The sequence below is a fragment of the Solea senegalensis genome, linkage group LG16 (genome assembly GCF_019176455.1).
Source record: "Solea senegalensis isolate Sse05_10M linkage group LG16, IFAPA_SoseM_1, whole genome shotgun sequence".
In the NCBI taxonomy this organism is placed as follows: domain Eukaryota; kingdom Metazoa; phylum Chordata; class Actinopteri; order Pleuronectiformes; family Soleidae; genus Solea; species Solea senegalensis.
In genome coordinates this window covers 4,920,710-4,945,089 of record NC_058036.1, presented here as the reverse complement: position 1 = coordinate 4,945,089, position 24,380 = coordinate 4,920,710, and the positions used below count along the sequence as shown (strand labels likewise).

General features: G+C 43.0%; 1 protein-coding gene across 3 annotated transcripts; it reads right to left on the bottom strand.

Annotated features, from left to right (window-relative positions):
* Nucleotides 1-241: 241 nt before the first annotated feature.
* Nucleotides 242-23,640, bottom strand: rtn1a (reticulon 1a). Of its 3 annotated transcripts, XM_044048218.1 has the most exons (9): nt 23,117-23,640; nt 11,762-12,496; nt 10,932-11,615; nt 3,109-3,316; nt 2,884-3,022; nt 2,722-2,791; nt 2,391-2,437; nt 2,228-2,286; nt 242-1,117 (listed from the first exon to the last, which is right to left on the bottom strand). In XM_044048218.1, the coding sequence occupies exons 1-9, from the start codon at nt 23,340-23,342 to the stop codon at nt 1,075-1,077; spliced, it is 2,211 nt and encodes a 736-aa protein (XP_043904153.1). In that variant the 5' UTR covers nt 23,343-23,640; the 3' UTR covers nt 242-1,074. The 3 variants fall into 3 exon arrangements, with proteins under 3 accessions (XP_043904153.1, XP_043904154.1, XP_043904155.1); XM_044048219.1 differs by lacking the exons at nt 10,932-11,615; nt 11,762-12,496; nt 23,117-23,640 and adding an exon at nt 7,404-7,713; XM_044048220.1 differs by lacking the exons at nt 10,932-11,615; nt 11,762-12,496; nt 23,117-23,640 and adding an exon at nt 4,922-4,983.
* Nucleotides 23,641-24,380: the final 740 nt, after the last annotated feature.

Here is a 24,380-nt window from a genome sequence, read left to right as displayed (position 1 = left end):
TCTCGTCGGTCACTCCTCATTCAAACATAGTCGTATTGTGACCCAAGAGTCAAGTTAAATTTGTCACGACAGTGCGTCTGTGCCAGAATTCTTCAGCTTGTATTTATAGCTCCTTCCACATCTTGTATCCACACTGTTATCACCTCTGATTTAGCATTCGAGTCGTGCACAGACTCATCGTCACCAAACCCCCCAAGTTGTCTTATGAAAGTGAACTCGACAGTAATGTGGTCTGAGGAGATGTTATACATCAAGGGACATTTATTTTTTTTCTCTTATTCCTGTAATTAAATACATAGTGTATGTGCAAATAGTTAAAGAGTCCAGGGTCTAAAGAACTACAGGGTATTTGAACATAGTACAAAGTTGGACAGTTAATTCAAACAAGCTAAATATCACCAGATACTCCTTGTCTTCATAGTAGTCATACAACAGTACCTAAAACATGAGTGTGTGTGTATTTTTCCTTATGGTTATACAAAAGCAATAACCCTACAATTACCACATCTAAGACGCATACTGTTAAATTATTATTTTTTTGCTTTAAAACACCAAAAGGAAAATCATTTTTGATATTTATATTGACATATACTGAGAAGCCCCAAGTACTGACTCAGAAACATGAAGCAGTATTCAACATTGGCAGCAAAGCATGTCTGTGGGCATTTAGCTTTTTTTGTGCCAAACCGTACAGTTTTGCGGTACGCACTGCAAAGCAAAGATGTAGCATCATTTAAAAACTGCACAAAAGATATCAAATATTATTTACCCAAGGCTCGACGGCATGCACTTCCATAATAAGCAACACAAAAAAAGTGAGTTACTCTTTTTTGTTTTTCAATTGTGTACTTGTCTACCTAGAAACAAGGTTATTGTATGTGTGATGTTGTGTGTTTTGTGTTAAGACTGCTATAGACAGAGTGTGAAGGCTTCTCCAGTGGATGCGTTTTTAGAGAAACACCAAGATGACACAGCACTACGCCCCACAGGTGACAACCAGGCCCTTCAACAGTGAGCGCGCTGCCTGACTCTGAGCTGAACTGGACTGTCAGCTTCACGGTGAGACAGACCGCTCTACTCCTCCTTCCTCTTAGCCCCGGGTATCTTTGCCTGGATCCTGTGCAGGACAAAGAAACGTTATTTTCACATGTGCAACTTGAGAGTTTACTGTCAAAAGATAGAAATAAGTATGCCAAGTGTATAACCGTTTATGAATTTGTTTTGTGTAGCCTTAGTATTAAACCTTTATGTACTTGAGGCCATGCTTTACAGATGCCTCCATCTTCTACCTCCAGACAAACCAGAGTGTTTTTTTTGAAGCAGAAGCTTACTACATAAACCAAAAACAATAAAGGAGTACACCGTAGTTCCCTGACAGATTAGGGTAAGGGAGCAACAAGCATAGACATTTAAATGTCACGTTAACTGCGTCAATGTCGCCACGTCTTTGGAGAGTAGTATTGAGAACAAGAAGGATGCCTAAAGCCTCTCCCAATGTTTTACTTCTGAGAAAACAGACCAGACAATCCAGTCACGACACACAATTTCGGGGATTTGTGATCTCACAGAAACTCATGTGTTTTAACGTGACTTCAGAACATAAACAGACAGTTAGTAGCTGTTTTGTGCAAAAAAACTCAGAATCAGCTTAGCCTGTACAAGTTACGATTCTAAACAAAAGTATGCAACATTCATTAGCTGGGTCAGCTCATTGGTTATTACGGGGTTCTGCAATCAATGTTCAGTTATAAATATCTGATCAGATGATCTGCTCAAATCAGCCTAAAATCCGGAGCACCCACCATCGGGACCGGAATCTGGCCAATTATCTGCTAGTGTGGGAGAGGCTTTAGTCTTATGCTGAAAATCTACTTGTATTGGTTGAATCCGGAACCAACAGCAAAGCCAGTTTGACTCCATAAACCAGTCACTAAATAAAATAGTTAAACCTTCTAAACTGAGCGACACCTGTAGCATGTTTTTTTGGTTGATTGAACCTGGCATACAAGGCAGCAAGGTAAAAACAGAAATGCTCTCACAGTAAAACCCTGTTCCACATATTTTTTAAGTTGCACACAGCTGTCCAAAGCAGAACAGTTTGACATTGAGGTCACTGGGCAGCTTCACAAGAGGTCAAGAGTTCATTTGCTTTGGTCAAGTGTGTCTTAGCAGTTTCCATGCTTATTTTTCACTTCCAAAAAGTGTAACAAAAATGACAAACACTCACTTTCCCACCACAGAGTTGACCTGGGTCCGTATTAATCCCACATACTGATCAATCTGTGCCTGAAGAAGGAAAAAAAAGAGAAGGACATGTAAATACATGTACACACCACATTTACCATAGTAGATTTTGAGGTTAGTGCTTTTGTGGTAGTTGTGACTCATACCTGATGTTTCTCATAGACCACAGGCATGGTGAACATGGAGACCACAGCTGTAGAGACACGGGAAGAGTAATGTTTAAAATATTTAAGTGGGAAAAATGTGGCCCTCAACCCCTGCACTTATCTATCTGTCATTTACAATACAACGTACAAAGTTTTGTTTCAGTTGTGAAGTAAACGTGTCGAATAAATAATGAATATAGTGGTTTTAGCCCCTCTCAATCACTCTCATGCTTTTATGTGCACTGTTTTCATCAAGTCTCCTGAGTGTTTTACACAACAAAAAGGTGTTTGGACATCGAACGGTGTAGATAAAAAGTCAGGATGACCTCACCTAGGATGAGCAGTGTCAGGCCGTTGAACAGCGCACCCACGTAGGTCAGCAGCCACATCAGAACAGCAAACTGTTAACGGACACAACATATTCCATCTCATACAGAGTTTGTGATCGATCAAATGTATGTGCAACTCATTGATGTGAGAACGTGAGGCAAACCTTCAAGGAATCGACCAGATCTTGCACGAGGAACAGCCTGCGAAGTTCCTTCATACAGGTGTTTGAGTACAGCAGGATTTTGTCAGCATATTTGCTAATCTGGTCCTGGGATAGAGCGATTTCAATCTCCAAGTAGGATCTATTAACCGGTGACAGAAACGGTCTTAGACTGATGCAAGACATCTGAATGTACAGCAACCACATTCATGGACCTGTTTCACTCACTTGAAAGGATGTCCCTCATCGGTCTTCTGCACAGCCTGCAGCACAGACTTGTAGATCCGGAAGCTGATGGTGGCAGAGAGGGCTGCCAGGGCTAAGTAGGCTCCGACGCTGACCACACTGAACTGGGTCAGGGAGAAGAGCAGCAGAAGCACGCTGCTGAACACAGCCCCTGACTGTTTCACATTCCTCCAGTAGAGCAGGTCAATCGCTGAGGGGGATCGAAGGACAGAACAGGATTAGGACCCCACCACCTGACTTCCCAGACATCCACGACCATTTCCTTTAAGAAGTAAATTAGAAGGTTGCTGCTGCTGCTGCTGCGGCGGCCTATACACCACATATTTGGGTCAAAACTGGAAGCTGTTCACAAGTCAAAATCCTCAGAGATCTGTGGCAGTCATGTGATCCTGCGTTAAACCAGCTTTTCTTTAGGTTAGATGTGGCTGTGGATCTGACTGTACCCAACTGAAGATTTTCTTTAATCACGTGTGTGTATATGTAGAGATTGAACTTTGCAGAAGATCATACTTGAATGAGGCCCACAGTCTGTGTTGCCTTATTGTGAGGCCTCATATTTACATCTGGTGTGTACTTAACCAAAGTAGCACCTGGTCTGGTCTCATACAAATGCAAACATGCTGCACATTCAAAAACAGGCATGTTACACTGACGCTACAGTATACAGGAGAGAATTAATGATTGACCCGTAGCTCTGTGAAGGCAGCAGCAGTTCATAGATAATGGTTCAATGTGACCTGGCGCGGACAAGCTGTTGTGTGGTCACTTGATGAGGGATGACGATGCATCAGTACAGAATCTGATTCCCCTGAATCACCTGCTGTACTTTGAAACATACAGCACCAACACACAGCACAGGTTGCTGCAGCATTTTCTGTCTCGTCTGACATTTACTCTTTGTCGTCTTTGTTTGGTCGAGTCTGAAATTCAAAGCCACTTACAATTTTAAACATGAATGATCAGCGACGATTACACCAGTGTACCGTTACAGCTCGGCCTTCTCCTCTGTCTGTGTCAGCCGGAAACGAGGGCCCGTTACCATGAGAACTGTTGGCTGCTTGTTTCACCTCTGCTGAACCAGCTGCACCACTGCAGCTCCACCAAGGTCCAGCCAGTCATCTGTTGCTGCCGACACCTCAAAGTCCTTCACGTCGTGAAGGGGGGCGAGCAGAAGCGGAGCCTTTATGTTAAGTTCTTTGCTCGTGAGGGAAAGAGAATCACTGCTCAAGTCTTTTGGATGACTTACTCTTCCACTCTGAGCTGTCCGCCTGCCCGCTTGCTCTAATTTTAGCTGTGGAGCTGTGAGCAGCATAGTGATGACGGCCATCTTTACCCTCCACTAAAAGGCATCTATGGATGCCAAAAAGACAGTCTAAACCTGGGAGGCCATAAAGGTTACTGTGCCTGAGTGAATCTTGCTCCACATTTACTGTTACGGTGAAAATAACATCTGTACTGTCTGTCTTTATTCTACCAACACCCAGTAGACGCTCTAATCAAAAACACACCACTCAATCAGAACAATATGCCTCAGCTGCTGTGCATGCACCATTCCCCACAGAAACAACTGCTCCTGCCAACACTGACAAACTGTTCATGTGGCCACTGGATTTGACTGGAGATGCTCTCACACACTTGCACAGTCGGACACCAGTAGCACATAAAACAGCAGTTACAGCACAAGACGCGTCGACACGACACACACGTGTTGACCTGCAACAGTGGCCGTGCTGCACGCGGTGCGTGGCGGCCCCCGAAAAGCTTTAGCAATAGTGCAGTAGAAGCATGTACTGACCTGCGGCTCCCATGGTTGAACAGGGAAAGAGGCAGCTGCTTTATCCACGGACAAAAGGAGAGCAGTGAAGGGGGAGTCCCCCTGCACAGGAGGGGAGGGGCCAAAACCACGCCAGCAAATCAGCATGGAAGACCGAGGGACGGGAGGAGGAGGGGGGTGGGGAGCGTCTGTGGGGTGCGGTTGCCAAAGAGCCACATTACAATCCAGCACACAAACGCTCTTTTTTTTCTCTCTCTCTCTCTGAGACCTGTTATACTCAGGCTGACACTAGACAGTCAAGCACAGAAGATTAATCCAGTGTATTTATTTTGTGAAAGGATTACATCATAATCCAGCAGCTGCAGATGATGTGAACATATATATTATATATAATATATATGTATGTGTGTATGTACACACATATATATGTATGTACACACATCTGTGGTTGTATTCTACTGCTCCCTGAAAAATGCTTTGGTGGCAAGGATCTGCCGAGCACCTGCCTGATGCAGTTACCATGGTTACCCTGCTCCATTTTCTCCCCACAGCTCACTGGGAGAGAAGGGATGCAAGGAGGAAAGGAGGGGCCCGAGAGGGGGGAGAGAGGGGGGGGGAGGGAGGGGCCGGGTGAACAGCTTCCCTTTGGGAACAGAGGGATTGAATTATTTTTATTTAGAATCTGGGGGAATCAGCAGCACGTAATGTGTGCCTGTGCACATGTGAAGATCAGCCACTCCCTTTATTGTGGAGCACAAAAGGGGCGATGGCAGGTTGAACATAAGACCTGTCAGTTATCGTAGAGGTCTTGGTTTAAAACAATAATACTGTGAATTTCATTAAAATACAGTATGACATCAAGGCCTGGTCATTAGAGTGATAACCTAATATTCTTATGCACCAGATATAGAAAACCTGTTAACTTTTTTGACAAAAGCTACATGCACAGCATCATGGATGACAGTTCTGTGTCATGTAAGATGTTTGATTCAGAGCGCAGAGCAAAAAGAAACCAGAGCAAACCATTTACACCAGTGACAATAATATGCCCCCCTCCCTACTTTTCTGTCATGAAACTAGTTTAGCCTGACCTAATTAAATCACTGAAGACATCCATGTGGCCTCAAAGACGCCATCAGCCAGGATGTGCAAACATGTGAAGGGAAATGTGCTACCCAGCAGTCTCACACAAACGTGTGTGTGTCCATGACAACCTTACAAAACACGGGTGTGTTAATGGTATCATTAAGACAACTGTTTTGACTTCTCTGTTACAGACAGATGCAGCTGAAGAATGAACATCTCCCAGATTTGAAGAACAGATACGTCTCAGGCAAAAGCAGGGGCTTCATACACATTCAACCACACCAGGTAATGTTTTCAACACCTCCCCTTTACTGTATATCACCTCATGAATTATGACTCTCTAAATGTCATTTAATCAGTAGCAACACGACTTTCTGAATTAGAAATCCGACTGGCAGCTGCCGTATGTGTCCCCTTGAATAAATGTGAATCAAAACAATGTCAAATCAAAACAAGCATGTCATGCCTTAAACTGTCGCAACAATGCCGATAATTCACGAGTCGTCCTGTGGCAGTGACTCAGCACTGTGGGTGTGAGGAGAATGACTAAACCAAAATAAAATGCCTATATCAGCTTCAGGGTGATGCACAAACTTTCAAGAATCATCCTGTCTCAGCTCCATCTGATGCCATTTTAGTTGAGCTATCGTATTACACAGGCTCAGACTCCAATTCAGTGGATAATGACGAATGAAAAATGTGACATTGTTCAATCTGTTCCAATTTTCTGCTGAGACGAATAAAGCACGAGTAGTGAAGAGGAAGGGACGCCATTTTCTCTTTTCTATGAACGCTCCATGCTATGGAAACAGATGGAGGATACTTTTCTTTTTTCTGGCCCAGTCTCTGCAAGGTGCCATGGCAGCCGAGGAGACTGAGGGACTGATGTAATCAGAATGGGTGTGGCCTGGTTTCCATGGAGAACGTCTGTCGGTACGGATGCTCCGGCCGCTTCGTTACACAGAACAGCCGAGCGTATGCCACATAACGACCGTCTGTGTCTGTCGCACGGCGGCAAAGAGGGGAGGGCGACAACAGTGAACACGCTTTGCTCCACATCCCGACAGACATATTAACGTGTACCCAAAATGGACGGCTCTTAGCAATGCTGCTCTGTTTTAAAGTTGTTGTTTTTTGGTTTTTTTTACAATCACAGCCACCACCACCAGCAGTAGCACACGCACACACACACACACACGCGCAGCAGAAAGGATCCTGTCATAAGGGCGTGTCTGTGTGAGGAGAGGTGACACCGACAAATGCAGTTATATAGCAAATGAAAAACGCACAATAACCACACACATTCAAGACTAGTTAATGTCTAAGCTACATGCAGAGACATGTAATCTACATGCAGAGGTAAGGGTTCATCTCTCACAGCAACAGCACTCAGACAATTGATGAGTAACATCAGTACCCTGGCCCTTCCAGCCGCTCCAGGAGCTTTCCTTCTTAGTCACGTCTGCCGTGGCCTGCATGCTGGTGATCAGTTATGTCCCTGCTCTCTCTGTCTCTCTCTCTGTGTCTGTCTGTCTTTCTCTTTGTGGTCGCCCTCCGTTTTCTTCTTTGTCTCCCTCTTCGGCAGCCGACGACTCAGTCACTCATCCCAGCAAGGCATGAATGGTCGGAAAGGGACGCGGGTGAGAGGCTGCGATGACAAGAGAGGGAGGAAAGGGAGGGAGGGAGGGATGGAGGAATGGTTTCCAAGGTGCTGCCAGCTCGCGGAGCACACAGACTGATGCTGGGGGAGCAGCGCTGGGTGGAACAGGAGCAGCAGGGAGACTGTATATATATATGCGTGTGTGTGTGTGTGTGTGTGCTAGGGGGGTGGGTGGGTTGTCAAATTGTAAACACCACACAGTTGCTGCTGCAGCAAACCATGCATACAATAATTAAGAACGTAGGGGGCTAAGAAGGCGGGTGTTTATATGTCGGGGGTTGAAGCCTTGATCTTGAAAGGGTAGAAGGTGCACAGGCTTTCACAATAAAAGCCCAGACAGAGGCTCACAACAAACATGTAATAGTGGATGGGAGTGGTGGGGGTGTTATCACACAGAGGCTTCGATGAGACACCAAAGCAGGTGGAGGCACTGTCACATACACACAAGGGAAATTACAGACGGTGCCCTAACGTTGTATATTAAGAATAATGTTCTTCACATACCAAGGTTTTGGAATGTTCGAGATAAGAGGACTAAAATATGTGGCTCACCACTTAATGACGTAATGAAATCATGACCCGTGGCCTCCTTCCTAAACACCGAGCAAGGTGACATAATCAATCCATCCTCAACTGACATAGGGCGATAGGCGGGGTCACACCCTGCCTGGACAGACCGCCAGTCCATCACAGGGCCCCATATAGAGACAGACAACCATTCACTGTCACTCCTACAGTCAATTCAGAGTGTCCAATTGAACTAATCCCCATATTGCATGTTTTTGGACTGTGGGAGGAAAAACCCACACCCCAACCGTGTGGCCCAGGTGACATAGTATTTCTATAACTAATAAATTTTATTATACTAAATATTCAACATTAAATGATGTATAAGCTTGTTTAGTGTTTTAATGACAGTTATCGTTTAATTAATCTGTGATTTAATTTTTTTTGTCATTTATTGATTCATATTGGATGATGAGTATGTATCACTAACTATACATCATTCAATATCAGAACAAACACCTTTACTTATATAAAAATATCCAATATAATGTTCCTCTTGACTGGCTCCTTGTCCAGACTGGATGCTCATTGGCTCATTTGAGTTTGAGACTCCGTTCTCTATTTAAACACTTATGACGCTACAGCTTTACTGTTCACCCATTCAACCCATCTATATACAGAGCTAGTCCTGTCTATCACACATAAATCTCATTCTCATACCCATTCACACACGTATACAGTGGCTGCCTGGAGCAACTTGGGGTTAGGTGGATTCAGACTATAGCTCAGTCAGGGATCGATGACCCACTGAACCTCTGCTGTCCGAAATCAGGTTTCCTAGTCAGTCCGTCTACTGTACATGTGAAAAAAATTCGTAAATAATAAATTAATTTATTCCTATAAGGATACACAGACAGATAGATAGATAGATAGATAGATAGATAGATAGATAGATAATAACTGGGGCCCATTTAGTTAATGTTTTCCTTTATTTGCCACATCGAACAGTGTTTTTCCTTCACAGACCAACAGGTACTTTCCAGCATGCCTTTCAGTGCTATAAACAGAGCAATATTTATATTTGATGTAATCTAGAACACCCACACTTAAAAATAAAAGCCCGATGCCATGTTTCACACCTCACGGGAAGCGACGGCTGTGTTTCCTGAAAGGTGACTTTAGCTCGATTCACTGAGACCAAATAATATGGCAAATATCCAATTCTTTATTTGTACAGAGTGTACGCGTTGGGGGCCAGAGATTCAAATAGCTGTTTCCACTATGATGGCAGATAATTGAATAGGCAAAGTGCTTGAGCCTTAATAATTCATAGCCAGTGAGACTGTGCTTTACAGCACAATGCTCCCCTGTTTAGAGCCGCCAAGATGTGTCCGTGCTTTATGATTCCCGCTGGAATGTATTTGTAAGGCAAATGAAGGTGACTGTAAAAAGAAAAAGGATGTTTACAAGCTAATTGAAAAAAAAAGAGGAAGAAACCGCACAGTCACTGTGGTGTCAGCACAGCGAAGAGCATAATTGCGTCACTTCAAAGCTGTGAGAATAATCTGTCCCCACCCCCCTGCAGACAGCCACACCTCACACCTTCTGCTCAGCAGAGACTCCACATGCTGAAATGCCAAAAAAACAACCCAAAAAAACCCTGATTCTATTAACACTATACTGTACAGGCACAGCCATCACTGTTGCTATGGCAACTGGTGTGGAAGTGTTCACAGATTGAACCTCTCAATGCCAAAGATGCACTGCGCCATCTAGTGTCGGAGAATAGACATACATGACCTGCTTTCTGGGCATTTCCAGAATCTTCTGACCCAGAGTGAACAAAACAAGGAGCCTTTTTCAACTAATATTAAATCAAACCAGCTTTATATACTGTAAAACTGACTTCTGTGTATCAGAAACATAATTTTCACATCATGTTCAACGTATCATCCGTAATCTTTGTCATATACAGGATGCTTTTGTGTCTGAAGGCCACACAGGAACCAGGGAATCACCCATTCAACATTCCTGAGTGGGAGTGTGCCCCAGTTCTGAAATCATGCGATTATATAAAAGGCACTATTTACAAGTTTAGAGAGAACAGGCATTAGAAGTCAACACAATTGTGATGACGGCATCAAATGTGCAGCTTAGGTAACATTAACTGGCTCTCTTGTCTTATATAAATCACAGAATGTTACATGATGTTGGAAGAAATGTCTACCATTAATATTTGAAATGTTACAGCTCGATGTGTTATCAATTAATATGGTATAGCTGTTAAGTTTCAGTTGTCATGCACTGCCATTGATGCTGCATTCATCTTTAACTCGCCATTTTGTTCTCAAACACACCACCAGGGGGAATCAGACACCAAGAAAGCCGGAGCAGACGCTTCCCACCCTCACAGAGTTAACGCCGCTCAGCAGTGGAACATCCCGACATCCCAACCTCGTCAACAACACAATGCAACAGCAGCACACCAGCCAGGTAAACACCAGGGAGTAAACAACCACAAAGCAGCATGTTAGTCATTTTAGAAGTGTGCTGTCAATCAAGAAAATGCACATGCAATTTCTGAGGCAGAAACACGTCATCTGCAGGGAGAACACTACCTGTTCCTCAAGATCACAGCACTGTTTCTGGAAAGCCACAACATGTGAGAGTGAAAAGATCACATATGTTTTGTGAAATCTCATATTTACATAAATATGTAGTAATTATATGTTTTTGGGCAGAGGAGAACTGTGTGTCTCTGGGATTTACAGAACCAACCTTTTTGTTTGACGCCTCCCACAAACATCAGTGCCGCAGGTTTGATGCCCGTGTCTCCTTTAACTTCAGGGTGCTTAAGCACGTCGTCAGGTTGGGGCTTCTCCACTCGCACCTCGGGGGGCACTGTGGCAGTGGGGGGCTTGGGCTTGCTGGGGCGCTCCTCCTCTGTCTTCGCTGGGGTCTTGACCTTTTCTGTGATCAGGGACTCTGCTGGCAGAGTGTCAGCGGTGCTGTGGGGAGGAACGGCGCTGGACAGCAGGGGAGAGGGAGGGCTGACTCCCGGTTTGGGGGCACTGAAGCCCTGCTCTTTCTTTGGGCTCTCCTCTGACGCAGACTCAATGAAGAGATCACTGTCGAGCTCGGCCTCTCGCTCCTCCCGTAGAATGCTGTAGGCTGTGGGCGGAGCGTGGTTGCCAGCCAGGCCCAAACCACCCTTGGTGACTGGAGGGTTGTCAAAAGGGTTGTTAGGCTGGTTGAAAGCACCCTTGCCCTTAGGTGGCTGGGCAAATGGGTTACTGGCAGCTTTGGGAGGCTCCTCAGACACCAGCTCAATCTCCGAATCTCCAGACTCTGCACTGCTGCCATTGTGCTCCCTGTTGGCAGCGTTGGTGCCTGGACTGCTGTTGGAAGCTGAGGACTTCACAGCGTCAGTCTTCATCACATCCTGGGACGGGAATTCTTTTTCTGCCCACGAAAATGGAGAGAAAATCACAACATCATAAAAACACAGCAGTTTTATGTTCATAAGCAGCAAAAATCCTTGTGGCTTAATAACATTTTAATGGTTATCTATCGTAACTGTCCTTGTCGTGTGTGTGTGCTGTGCCTACGTGTGGGCGAAGCATTGGGAGTGGACGCTGGGCTGTCGTCCTCTGGCTCTGACAGTGTGACAGTGGGAACCCCCTGCAAGCCCACACTCAGGACGTTTTCACGCTCCGCCGCGCTGGCTGGAGGAGGAAGCTGCGGCGGCTGCTGGGGCTCAGCTGGAGGATGAGACTCCGTCAAAGTTATCTTCACTGGACTGGCAGTTTGGGGGGTGCCACCCAGGTTTCGGTAGGAGCGGTAGTCTGACAGTTCTTCATCAGAAGGCTCCTCCACGTATGGGAAAGAGTGGGAGTCCAGTGCTGGACCGAGGTTCTCTTCTTCCTCTTCGTCTTCATCTTCCTCATCTCTTCCAGGGTACTTGTCCATGTAGCTTCCCAGCAGGTCACCACCGGGAGGGGTCGTCTCCACCAGACTGTGCAGAGGCACTTGGTGTTCATCGCGGCTCTCATCTCCATGGCTGATGTCCATGTAGTTGTACGACTCCGTCTTATCTGATCCCAGCAGAGACTTTGGCATGTAGTCAACCAGGTCAGAGGTCACCGTGGTGGTGGAACTGAAGCTGTAGGTGTTGCTGGAGTTGTTCAGGGCAGAGGAGCCGACAGAGGACTCGAACGGCTTCGAGTCTTCTGACAAGTACGAGACTTCCCGGCTCGATGTGAAAGTTTGATCAGACAGCAGGGAAGTGTACACGTCAACATCGTCGTTCATGGGCTTCCTGAACAGGCCAGACATGAGGTCATCTGCGAAGAGAGAAAGATGTTAAAGTTAGTGAGAATAGATGCACTCATTAAGGGACAAATGGCAACAGCCTGAGCCACACAGACAAATCAAATCAGCCTGAACCTGTGCGGTTTAATAAATAAAATGAATCCAGCTGAAATGAGGCTTAGCGGCTGCTGGGAAGAGGTGCAGTGTCACTGTGACAGTCACATTGTGTGCCTGGCTGTGCAGATCAGTGAGGCAGAAGTAACAGAGGGCTACTTGTACCCGCTTTTAAACAAAGAGAGATTGTTCTGACCCCCTACAAAAACACAGTGCCACAGCCAGAGTTTGTCCTCAATCAGGCCAGCAAAGAGCTGCCTGTGGGCTCATCTCTGCTCCGCAGCCACTAATCCTGCGAGTAATCATGAAAACAAACATGTGAGACGTTGAACGTGGAGAATACACTTTAACGTGCCGGTTAGCATCTAATCTCTCCAACTCCATCACAACCATTAACTGTCAATAACACAATTTTCTGTTTGCATGACGATGCATTTTGTTTGAGCTTAGTGACACATTAATGTACCAGTGTTTACTTTATTTCTTTTTCTGATGCCTGATCCAATCATTTTGACCCACGTCTCCCACTCTTTGGCCCTGCGTCTCCCAGGGCAGCGGTGGTGCTATAAATAGACCGGTCCCAGCTGCCGGGCTGTATAAACGGGGTGGAGATTTAAAATAGCGGCCTTAGGGTTAGCCACGGAGGATGCAGACCGACTGAACACCCAACACATCAGGACATCCTGTCCCTCTTGCTTCCTCTGACAGGCTCGGCTGCCCTTTTGCTTCTGCTGTTCTTCCTACTGCTGCCGCACACATTCAACAGCATCGTACTCTGGTGCAAGGGCAAAAATCACAGTACAAATATAGTCTCAGCAGGTCACCACCAGTGTCTGGACGTTGGGGTTTTTCTTCGTCCTTGCTCAGAAGCAAATGTTCTTGGCATGGATATCTTGTCCCCTTATCCACCGCCTTAGACCGTTATAGACTTTCAATAAACTACTCAGTTCAGTAGTGTGCAAAACAGACAGACAGGCCATTGAGCCCAGTTCAGCTCAATGACATGAATGCCCTTGATGAACCGCTAAACCACTGTATAATCCTCTTAGTCTACTATCATCGCACAGTTCCCATCAGCAGTCACCCTGGCAACACCATCATAATCTAACACACGCAGTGCAGATGTGGGAAGCACTCGGAGCCACTACAAACTGAACAGAGTTGATCTCTGTGTCAACACACACACACACACACACACACCCTCGGTCTCTGTCTGCCCACTCTACACAAAAACACAGTTCAGGCCATGTGCATAAATAATAAACATATAAACTGTTTGTTCTACTGTTCACACGGTGAAATTACGTGGCGTACAAATACATTTGCACGAAAGAAAATCGCATCCCATGTGCAGCGGCCTCTGGAGTCACCTCGTCTCTCGCTCCATCTTAATCCAATTTAGTTACACTTGTCACAGTCCATTCATTGTTCCCACTCTGCACTTTTTCATTCTCTCTGTCGCTGCTTCACTAGCCACGCCCACCTCATCAGGCAACTCAGCCCACCTGTGAACACACCTGCTCCTCATCACCAGCAATCAGCCCAGACTCCCACTCACTCCTTTTACCCCCCAGATTGCTCTTCGCCATGTATGACTTCCCAGCACTGGTTCCTTTCTGGTAAACGATTTCAGTTTTCTGTTCCTGACCATAAGTCCCGCCTTTGCTCGGCTTATTTATACCACTGTACTTTATACAGTATTGTATTTTAATGGTGTCCCTTGAAGAGATTCTCAGCATAATCATTACTCTAAATGGATCATAATTCACAAATTGTTCAATTGAAGACCCGAAACCAGCGATTTTGAGATCATTAACTCCTTAGGAAAATGTACTGTTTACTGATGACATTTTAAATCAAGTGAGAAGTAGAAGCTCATTTTCCCATAGACTAGTTTCGCTTTGCAACCAGCAGAGTCGCCCTCTGGTGGCTGTTCAAGATACTGTTATGTTAGCTTTAACTAGCAAAATAGAACACTGCCTGCTTTTCATTGGATCCATGATGCAGATCTTTTGCCCTACCTCTACTAAAATCTGTGTTTAACAGTCATTATTTGAAATAAGTGCATTATGTATCATATCATGAAGTTGTAAGAAATACTCAGCCCTAGTGCGTATGGCATCACTAACACTTTTAAGTGGTTGGGAAGCTTTTTTTTTTATCAGTACCAAATAAAGAACCTTTAGATACTTGTAAAAGTCAGTGGGCTCATGCCGAGGTCACTGTGATTCCACTGATGTGGTGCACTGTGGCACCCAGATGCTGGAAAAAGCAAACCCCACCAGGCTGAAGCAAACGCTCCGCTGCACTCGTATGAGATTGGATGTGACAACAAGAGGAATTCTCCACTCACACTTTGGCTTCAACAACTTCATCGTATCGCTGAAAATATGATGCGGTTACATAAATAAAGTCTGCACTGGAAAGGAGCAGCGCCTGCAATTGCCCTCAGTACAGACACAGTGTAGCTTTGAAACTAACACGGCATGACAGGTCTGTGCTGAGGCCTGAGCTCCTGATTACAGGGACAAAGACAAAAACATGTGAACACAGACAATGGCAAAAAAAAGTAAAAGCTGTTTTCAAAAGGGTTGCTCTTGTTTCTCAGTGTGCAGCAGGGCTTTTCCTCCTCAAACACACTCTGAGATCCACTGCAATTATTAAAAATGGAATAGAATGAACTATTTCTCTCAAAAAGCTTTGCTTCCTCATCTTTATGTCACAGTGTTTCCTTTGTGATTTCTTTGGAGTCCACAGTACACGCTTGACCTCCACCAAATCTCCTTAAATCTGTGATGCCAATAATTCCAATAAGATGAGCACTTGTTAAAATAAAGTACATGTACAGCTCAGTGACCGCACGCACTGTAACATCTTCGTCTGACCCTATGCGCTGTGGTGTTGCCTTTCAGGAGTCCTCTTTCGCTCCGTGACCTCGGGGGAAACCAATCCGTCAAGACGTGACTGTGCTCTCTTGTTTCAAAGTCATCTGTGCCTTTGACATAAATAATATGCTGCTGCTTTTCTTTTTAAAAAATAATTATCATTCGCTATCAATTCAACATGCAAATTCCCATTGGCACACTCTTTCAGTATAAAATAAATGGTATTGAATGAATATATCATTTGAGAGTATAACAGTTGTGCATATTGGGCTGTAACTGCTACTATCAGTAGTTGATGTGCTTTTATTTTGGCACAGATAATTAACCCTGATCAGTGAAATGTCTTTCTCTTGCAGATGTCGATGACTGTGATCAACATCCTTGGTAAGATGCACTTCTTTTCCTATTTCTCCTGTAAACTTGTATGACACAATTTCTCAGGATGATCCCTTTAGGTCATTTTAAACTTAGCGCAATGTTCTGTGATTTTCATGTACAGTGTCCTGAAATAAAAAGGTGTCCTTAAACTCCTTAAATCTTGCCTTAACTCAGATGGCTCCTGACTCCGCCCCCTTATTGGGATCCACATAACTAAATCGCTTTGTTTTTTTTTTTACTTTTTAAGCCTGGACACTCAATTTGGCCCTACAAACAACAACCAAATAGTTTTATTATACTATTATAGTATAATATGGCAATGTGCAGAAAAAAGTAAAAAAAAAAAAGTGCAGGTTATCCAGTGCAAACATTTACATAATATAGAAAAAATAAATGAACAAATTATCACGTGATTAAAAGATGTCAAATTATATGGATTAGATGAACCTATCTAGTCTAGCAGCATTTATACAGGTGGTGGCAGATGGATAGAGTGTTTCATTTACCCTGAAATATAATGTGTAAAGTATGTCAAAAGACACAAATGTCAATTTAAGTCAAATCATTTTCAGTATTTACTTTTCTCTACCTCTGTACAAGAAGAACTGAACCAATTTCACACAGAGGTGGTATATTATTAAATCAATATTTCATGTCTCTTACCTTTATCTGTCACAGTGTGAAGTCTTAATTGTCTCTGTATTTAAAAGCTCTGGCCTCTTTTTCGTTTAAATTTTCTTTGTTGTTACTGTGTCGATTACGATATCCTCGGTTCAACAAACGCATGAATGTGCGTCGCTAACAATCGCACTTTCATGTCGGTAAAGGCGGCGTCTGAGAGCTGAGCTACAGCGAAACTACGAGCAGGGGTCGATGGGAGGAATGGCTGTGCTGAAAGATGAACAACAACTGCACTGAGCTGCATTGATCATAGACAATTGCTCTAAGAATCATCAGCGTATCTACCATTCTTTAAAAAAAAAAAAAAGAATCACTGAAGGCTGACTGCACAAATGTTCCGGTGTCTTTTGTCAAACAAATCAATCTAAACAAGAAAGTTCATATATAAAAAGCTAATCTGTTCCCATTCTGATTGTGGTATGTGTATATATGTGTATGTGTATGTGTACATATGTGTGTATACATATATATATATATATATATATATATATATATATACACATATACATATATATATATGTATATATATATATATATATGTATATATATATATATATATATATATATATATATATATATATGTGTATATATATGTGTATATATATGTATATATATATATATATATGTATATATATGTATATATATATGCAGTGTACCTGTCTGCCACTGCATTGATCATCTTGCTTGGATAGAGCTTTACAATTGAGTGGAGAGGATGTGGATTGTGGAAGGATCCAGACAGGGTGTCTGGAAGCTGTCCACTACATGGTCCTCAAACTCGTACTGAACTAATCTAATTAATGAACTAATGATTCAGTACATCAGAAACAAGCTGCTGTACAAGTCACTAGTCAGTGTGTGTCGCGTATAACACAAAGTCACGGCAGTTTCACGTTGAGGAGGAACTATACTCTGATGGAAAAACCAACCAAACTGTGTGGAGAGAGTCGAGCCGTGCTGGACCATGTTGTGGAAAAGGCGGTTTAAGTTTTACTTTTTTTTTAAATGAAATGGATTGCTTTCTGACAGAATTTGGTTTCAACTCCTCTGGTTGCAAAAAAAACTCTATATACTCTTTTATAATGTCAGTAAATGTTAATCACGAGTTTCAGGTCTTCTTCAGTAGAAGGTGAAGTCAATCCGTCTTGTATTTTTGACCGTTTAATGTTTTAGTTTTATTCATAGAAATGAGCCAAGTGAACTGTGACGAATATCCGAATTGCACCAATTGTATACATTTTGAGAACTTTTTGCTCAGGTGTGTTTTTAGTTGCTGATAGGTTGTGCAGAAAAAAGGATATAAGACACTATATCTTACAGCTTTTAGTTTTTCTAGCTGTAGTTATTTACATAGTAATGGAAAAAAGCAGCCTAAATGCTCAGTGTTCTAAGGGTTAAAGACTATATACAGTGTCCAATTTCCAAGCAAAACTGATAATTACCAAAAAAGTTACTAGAAATAAGATGTTTTTTTTGCCATATTTTATTAACATATCGTTGCTGTGCTGTTGTGTAAAGTGTTAACAAAAATGGAGAGGCTGATTGTAAGTACATTTCCTGATAGCAGCTCTAATCCCAGGAGCAGTTTTGCAGTAGTCTGCTCGGGGATTACTTACTCCATATACCCTCACGCTACAGAGCTGCACTGTGGAAAGAAAATCGTTAAAAACCACGTATCGCATGTCATGTGCTTTTTCATATAAAGGGGGCTGCGCGAAACGATGATGTCATGACACGTTGATGGCGGTAACGCATTGTTATTGTCCACCGTGGTGGAGCCTTGAGGGCCCTGCAGTGACCTGTTCATTCTGTTTATTCTATGGCAGCGGCTAATTGGTCCTCAAGACTGAGCAAGACAAACAAGATGGTAACTCAGGTTCAAACCACCATGGAAAGCAGACACATTCAGTATTTATAAGATACACTGATATACACATCAGCACATCACCTGCAGACCAGGGTTATAGTAATTTTGGATTTTTCATTAGTTTTGACTTTGAGTTTTTAAAATCACATTGTTTGTGAGCCAGGAGTCTCAGGAGCTCAATCTGAGGAAATACGATACAATAAACCCAATAAAAGACGAGAGGTTTGATTCACTTAGATAAACCAACTCAACCCAATAAACTACATAACGAGTGTTATGTTTAACTTGCAGAGCCTTACGTCCCAACAAAAAACAGATTAAAACCACTTTATTTTGAATGAATGAAAATTCATTCTCAATTGTACTTTTCGTTATTTTGTTAGTATCCGTTAACCTCGCTGCTGCAGACCCCTGCAAAAAATATGAGCCGAGAGCGTCTTGGAAGGAAAGGACACTCCTTTGTGTTTCCAGTTTGTCCTTGGCAGGCTGACCATGTGAACTGCTCATCGCAGCATCGCCTCTTTCTCCATTAAGCCCACCCCCTCCACCTCCTCACCACCATTACCCCGTTTCCTCCCTCCGCTCTATTATCTTGCATCTTTATCATCATGTCTGAAAAGACCCCCCCTCCCCCCCCCGGGAAAAACAGGAGCTCTCATCAGCTAAAGGCACCAATGCACTGTGCTGCTTTTAAAGAGTCCAGCAGAGTCCACTAAGTGCTTTCTCTGTCTGAGAGTCATGGAACAGGCCCAGCCCCAACATATGCTGTGTCATCTCTGTCACTGATGATACGCTGAAATGTCTAATCCCCGCTCTCAGACACTGGACTGTAGGAGACAGCATTGCTCACATGAGGCTGATGCACTTTGACAGGATGTGATGATGTGACCGTTAGAAAAGGGCTATTCTGCCAAGCTGTGCTGTCAAACGAGAGCATGATGCAGCGTCCCTTTCTTGAAACCTCCACAGAGTGAGAACCCGGTGAACACAGAAGAGGGGCCCGACTGTCCTGTAGTGTGTGTGTGATCCGAGGCGAAGGTTCTGCGGTAACTTAATCCATCTGAAATCAGCATTACTGGGGTCCTGTGGGCAGATCGCTGTTGAGAACGAGATTCAGGACGGACACGGGTCGATTACTTAGAGAGGCAATCCGAGACATCTTGTGGAGATAGTTTTCCACAGTTCGTCCTCTTCTCTTAAAGATGCAGTGCTTCACCTTTGGTGATTTCATGTTTACAAGCATGTGGTCACGTTTGGTGAATTTCGACCACTCGCCACCAAACAGGAAGTGCCCTAGGATAATAACGCGTATACGTTATTATTGGTCTGTTACGAATAAAAGTGAAGACTGTTGAGTGAGGGAGACAGTGAGGTCAGGGAACTGCTGCTCTCCCCGATTGTGTGGGGGACACTTGCGTGGTGGACGCGAGGGCCCTATCATGACTGCGTGCACTCCTAGTTGTTATTCTTATTTTTCCGCCAATTGAGTTTTGACTGCTATCCCATGCCCCCAAAACTATAATAGTTTGTGAGGTATTAGTTTAAGAAGACTGTGTTTGTCTATTGTTTTGACTTAGATGAAAATCAGATCCCATTTTATGACCAATTTATGCAGAAATCCAGATCATTTCTCAGGGTTCACATACTTTTTCTTGCAACTGTATAAACCAGTAGCACAGGGGCGGGCGGAGGCGAGAAGTGTTTATCCTGTCAGACTGATGAACGACCAGGGTTTCTTTTTTCTTCATTGGAGCAAAATTTGTTTTTGTAACTTTACGTTGGCTCTTTTTTTTTTAAAGTCAATACTCTGTAGTCTCATCTATTTTGTCATAAAATTAATAATTTTCTGTGTGCAGTACAGGAATCTTGAGAGAGAGAGAGATAGAGAGAGAGAGTCAAGGGGAAGACATCATCTTTTCCAGGTTTGGGAAACACTAATCATCATTTTTCTATTTTTCAGACCAAAATATAAGCTCCATTTATTGCATTTCAAAGTTCTGCACTGCAGTTGTTTATTTTATGATCATCAGCCAGCAATAACCGAGAAGTGTGCGACAGAGGAGGGTTGCATGGAGAGACTGGGTTTGACACAGATGAGAGGAGACAATAACATGTCTGGTCATGAGGAAAATGTCCACTGTGGCTTGAGCGACGTGATGAGATCTGTACTGTTCCCCAACGAGAACTTTACTTCAGCGGTCGTCACGGCAATAAGAAACTTCCACACTGTATAACTCAAAGACTGATGTTGTCTTTTTTATATTTAGGACAAGCAAAATCAGAAAATGTCTGAGAAGCAAAGATGAAAGTAGGTGTTGCCCCCTGCCAGGCCCTTTTTTCTTTTTTTTTTAACATTATCCCATAAATTTTTCAGTGAATTCATGAATGAGAGCGCAGATGACTCTTGTTTTGCTCGCCAAGCGAAAGTGAGTCCTGTTTCTTCAGGATATAAAAATAGCAGCCTGAGCTGAGCTGAGCTGAGCTGAGGAGAGTGACGGAGACTGAGGTCTGCGTGGTGTTTCCACAAAAGCCACTCCAGCAGCCAGTAATGTAAAAATAAGAATGGGACTAAAACGGGACGCAGGGAGATGCCCAGTTACTCACTTCAGGACTCGCGACGTGTTGTCTGATTTTGTGAACTTTATGAATAATTGGTGTTTTCGGCCTCGTTGGTTTGTCGTTTTGTGAGCAACGTATTTCAAAATAGCGCATGGAGAATATATAACCCAAGTGAGAAACGATCAAAGCTTTTATGGACCGACGCCACAGGAAAGTGAGCACTGTTGGCAGAGGTTTGGACTCTCTGAGTGCTTTCTCTAGTTTAAATTATTTAAATCCAGGTTATGTAAACAAATAAGAACAGGCATTTTTAGGAGAATGTTGGACAATGTTGTTTTTTTTATGATTCTGTGAGGTTTTATGATTTATATTGTGTACATACAGCATATACTGAAATTTGCACATTTGATTATTGCTGACTGTTTGTCTGCAACCTTGTTGTACTTGTTTGTAACGGTGTAACTTCTGCCTGTCCAGGGCCAGGACTATAGGGTTGCAAAGGGGTGGAAAATGTCTAGGAAACTTTCCAGAAACTTTCCATGGAAACTCTGGACAAACCTCTGCGTTTAAGCTCCATCAGGTGCTTCATCTGTGTCTGTGTTTACAACATCGTTTGTTGTTATTAAACTGGGATTATTTATTTACAGGAAACTTTCCATTGAAACTTTACTTTGGGAAATTTGGGATAATTTAAAGAAACCGGGTCATATACCAAGATAAATTTAAACATTTTGTTTTGTCATAAGCAGACATTGATGCAAAAGGATACATGTTTTTGGTTTTTTTAGATTTACTTTGTAAGTAGAACCTTATGAATTCTTAATTCTTTCACTGAACAACAAAACCATGAATGTTGACTAGTACATTTCTTACAGCTCCCCCTTCTTCAAAATGGAAAATGAAAAAAAGTCTTGATTAAAAATGTAAAATGAGTGCAGCTTTCTTTGCCCTCCCCCCAAAAAAAGTCCCGTTCAATATGTCAAATAAATCTTCAACAGTCTGTATCTGTGTTATGGGCTCAGAAAAGTAGCTGAACTCTTTGTGCATGTGATGGTGGAGGGATGCACGCTGCATGTCGGGGGCGTGGCCCCAGTAGCCCTGCAGTAAGTGGTGTTTGTGCTCTGTCCCTGTGTTTGAGGAACAGCATATTATACTCGACTGTATTCATGTCAACTCTGATAGTTTTAGGCAAGATTCTGCTACAATGTTTGTTTGTTTTTTTTTTTGTTTGTAACTTTTATTTATTCCTGTTGTTTCCCATGGAAAGTTTCCAACTTTTTGCCTTTTGCAACTCTAGCCAAGGACACACTTGAAAAATACATTTTTAATCTCAATGTGTGTGAAAATATTGTTTTTTTATTGTTGGTTTTTACTCCAGATGTGTGAAATAATTCTGTGTTACTGGGGTGTTTTTGTGTTTAAATACCATACTTTCACAAGTTTCTTTAACTTTAACCAAAGAGCAGACTCTATAATTGACATGAAATGACATTTTTCATATTATCATAATTATAGAAAGATAGCTACTTTATTGATCCCCATGGGGGAAATTCACATTGTCCAGCAGACATGTAAATATAAAAAAACAGACCAGTGTAAAACAAAAAAATGGATAAATCGAATAAATAAATAAATATTGCTCTGTGAATTGCAACCTGCCCATTGTTTGGGTGTGTGTCGGGGGACAGATCAACAGCCACTGTGGGGACAAAAGATTTCCTGAACCTAACTGTCAATATCAACTGATTTGAAAATGTCATATCCATATCATCCAGCCCGTTTACAGGGGTTGACGTCTTTAACCTGGTTATATTTTCATTTAAACACTATTGTACAGCAGATTATGCAAGTGAGCCACACACAAGTAACTGAAGCCTCATCAGGCTGCCAAATGGACTAAATAACTGGAGGTCAGAGGTTAAACCTGTGATGATGAATCATCATCATTGTTGTTGTGACAACTTCCTATTATGTGAAGACACTGTTTTCATTTGAAACCACAAGTTTGCCTGTGCTTAAGCTCCATCAGGTGCTTCATCTGTGTCTGTGTTTATGTCAGGTTTTTGGTTGTTGTTAAGATGGGATTATTTATTTAACCCCACTGAGGCTCTCTCTCACACACACACCGGCACATACACAGAGTTATTTGCGACAAGTGCCCACTTTACCTGTGGATGCAGTTTCCATAGTAACGCCAGGCCTTTTCCCGTGTTCCTCCTGAAAAGGATGGAATTGTTGAGCCAGGTCTTCCGCCGCCGTCGCCGCCGCCTCGCGGCCCCGCGGCGCCTCGTTGAACCGGCTCGTTGTCGTGTTTCCAAACAGGCCGTTCCTCTCGTAGTCGTCGCCGAACCACTTCCCCTCCGAGGTGAGCTCCTCACCGGGCTGAGCGGACATGCTTTCCTCCCTCTGTTGTCGTCGGGACTAAATAAACAACACTAATATCTGCTGTTAAGCTTCGTCTCCTCCTCTTCCTCTGCCGCTGCTGCTGATGTCGTGCACCGGGGCTGGAGCGTCAGTGAACCGTTTGCGCAAAGATAAGCGACGGAGAGACGACAAACTACGCCGCGTCCTGATGGCGTCTGTCAGCCCGAGTGTTGCGTGCGAGGGTGAGGCGCTGCCGTGGGTGACGGGTCGGTGTGTGACTCGGAGCAGGAGAGGAGAGCTTTATTGTTTTAGTTCACTGCTTCCCGCGGTGACGTCATGGTGTCCGCTGTCACTTTATCCGTGGCAGAGAGTGCGCTTATGAAAGACGCTTCCTCAAATCCAGTCAAAATAAAGAGTGTTTGAGTGTGACACGCACGCTTATGTGCAGACAACGAACGAATTAACGCTATTTACACAACATCACTGTGATGACAGCAGTTACGTCGTGACAGAAAACCATGTGACCATTTTAAATGCAAAGATGTTATGCAGATATTTTAAGAATTGTTGGATTGTAATCCAAAGTACTTTCCCCCACCCACACGTGTAAATGAATCAATGGGCAAAATAACAATAAAATAAAACCAAAACAAAAAATGAATAAATATAGTTTATGGTCAAAATGGGATTTAAATTTGACTCAGTTAAAATGAAAGTTGACAATATTTATTTTTAACTTGGTAATAGATGTATTCAAGTAATAGATTGTTGGCTATATTTAAAAAGTATTAGTTAAGTTTTGACTGTACATTTGTCCAGTTAGAGATATCTTCAATATAATTAAAATGTCACAATTCAAATATGTCTGTTATATATATATGTATATATATATATATACATACACACACACATAAGTATATATACATATGTATATATATATTGTATATACATATATTTATATTTACATATAGACATTATGCAACTATCATACACATCAGAGTAATTAAACACAGCATCCAACCAATAAAAAAAACACATGATACAAGAATAAAACCATCTTTGTTTTAA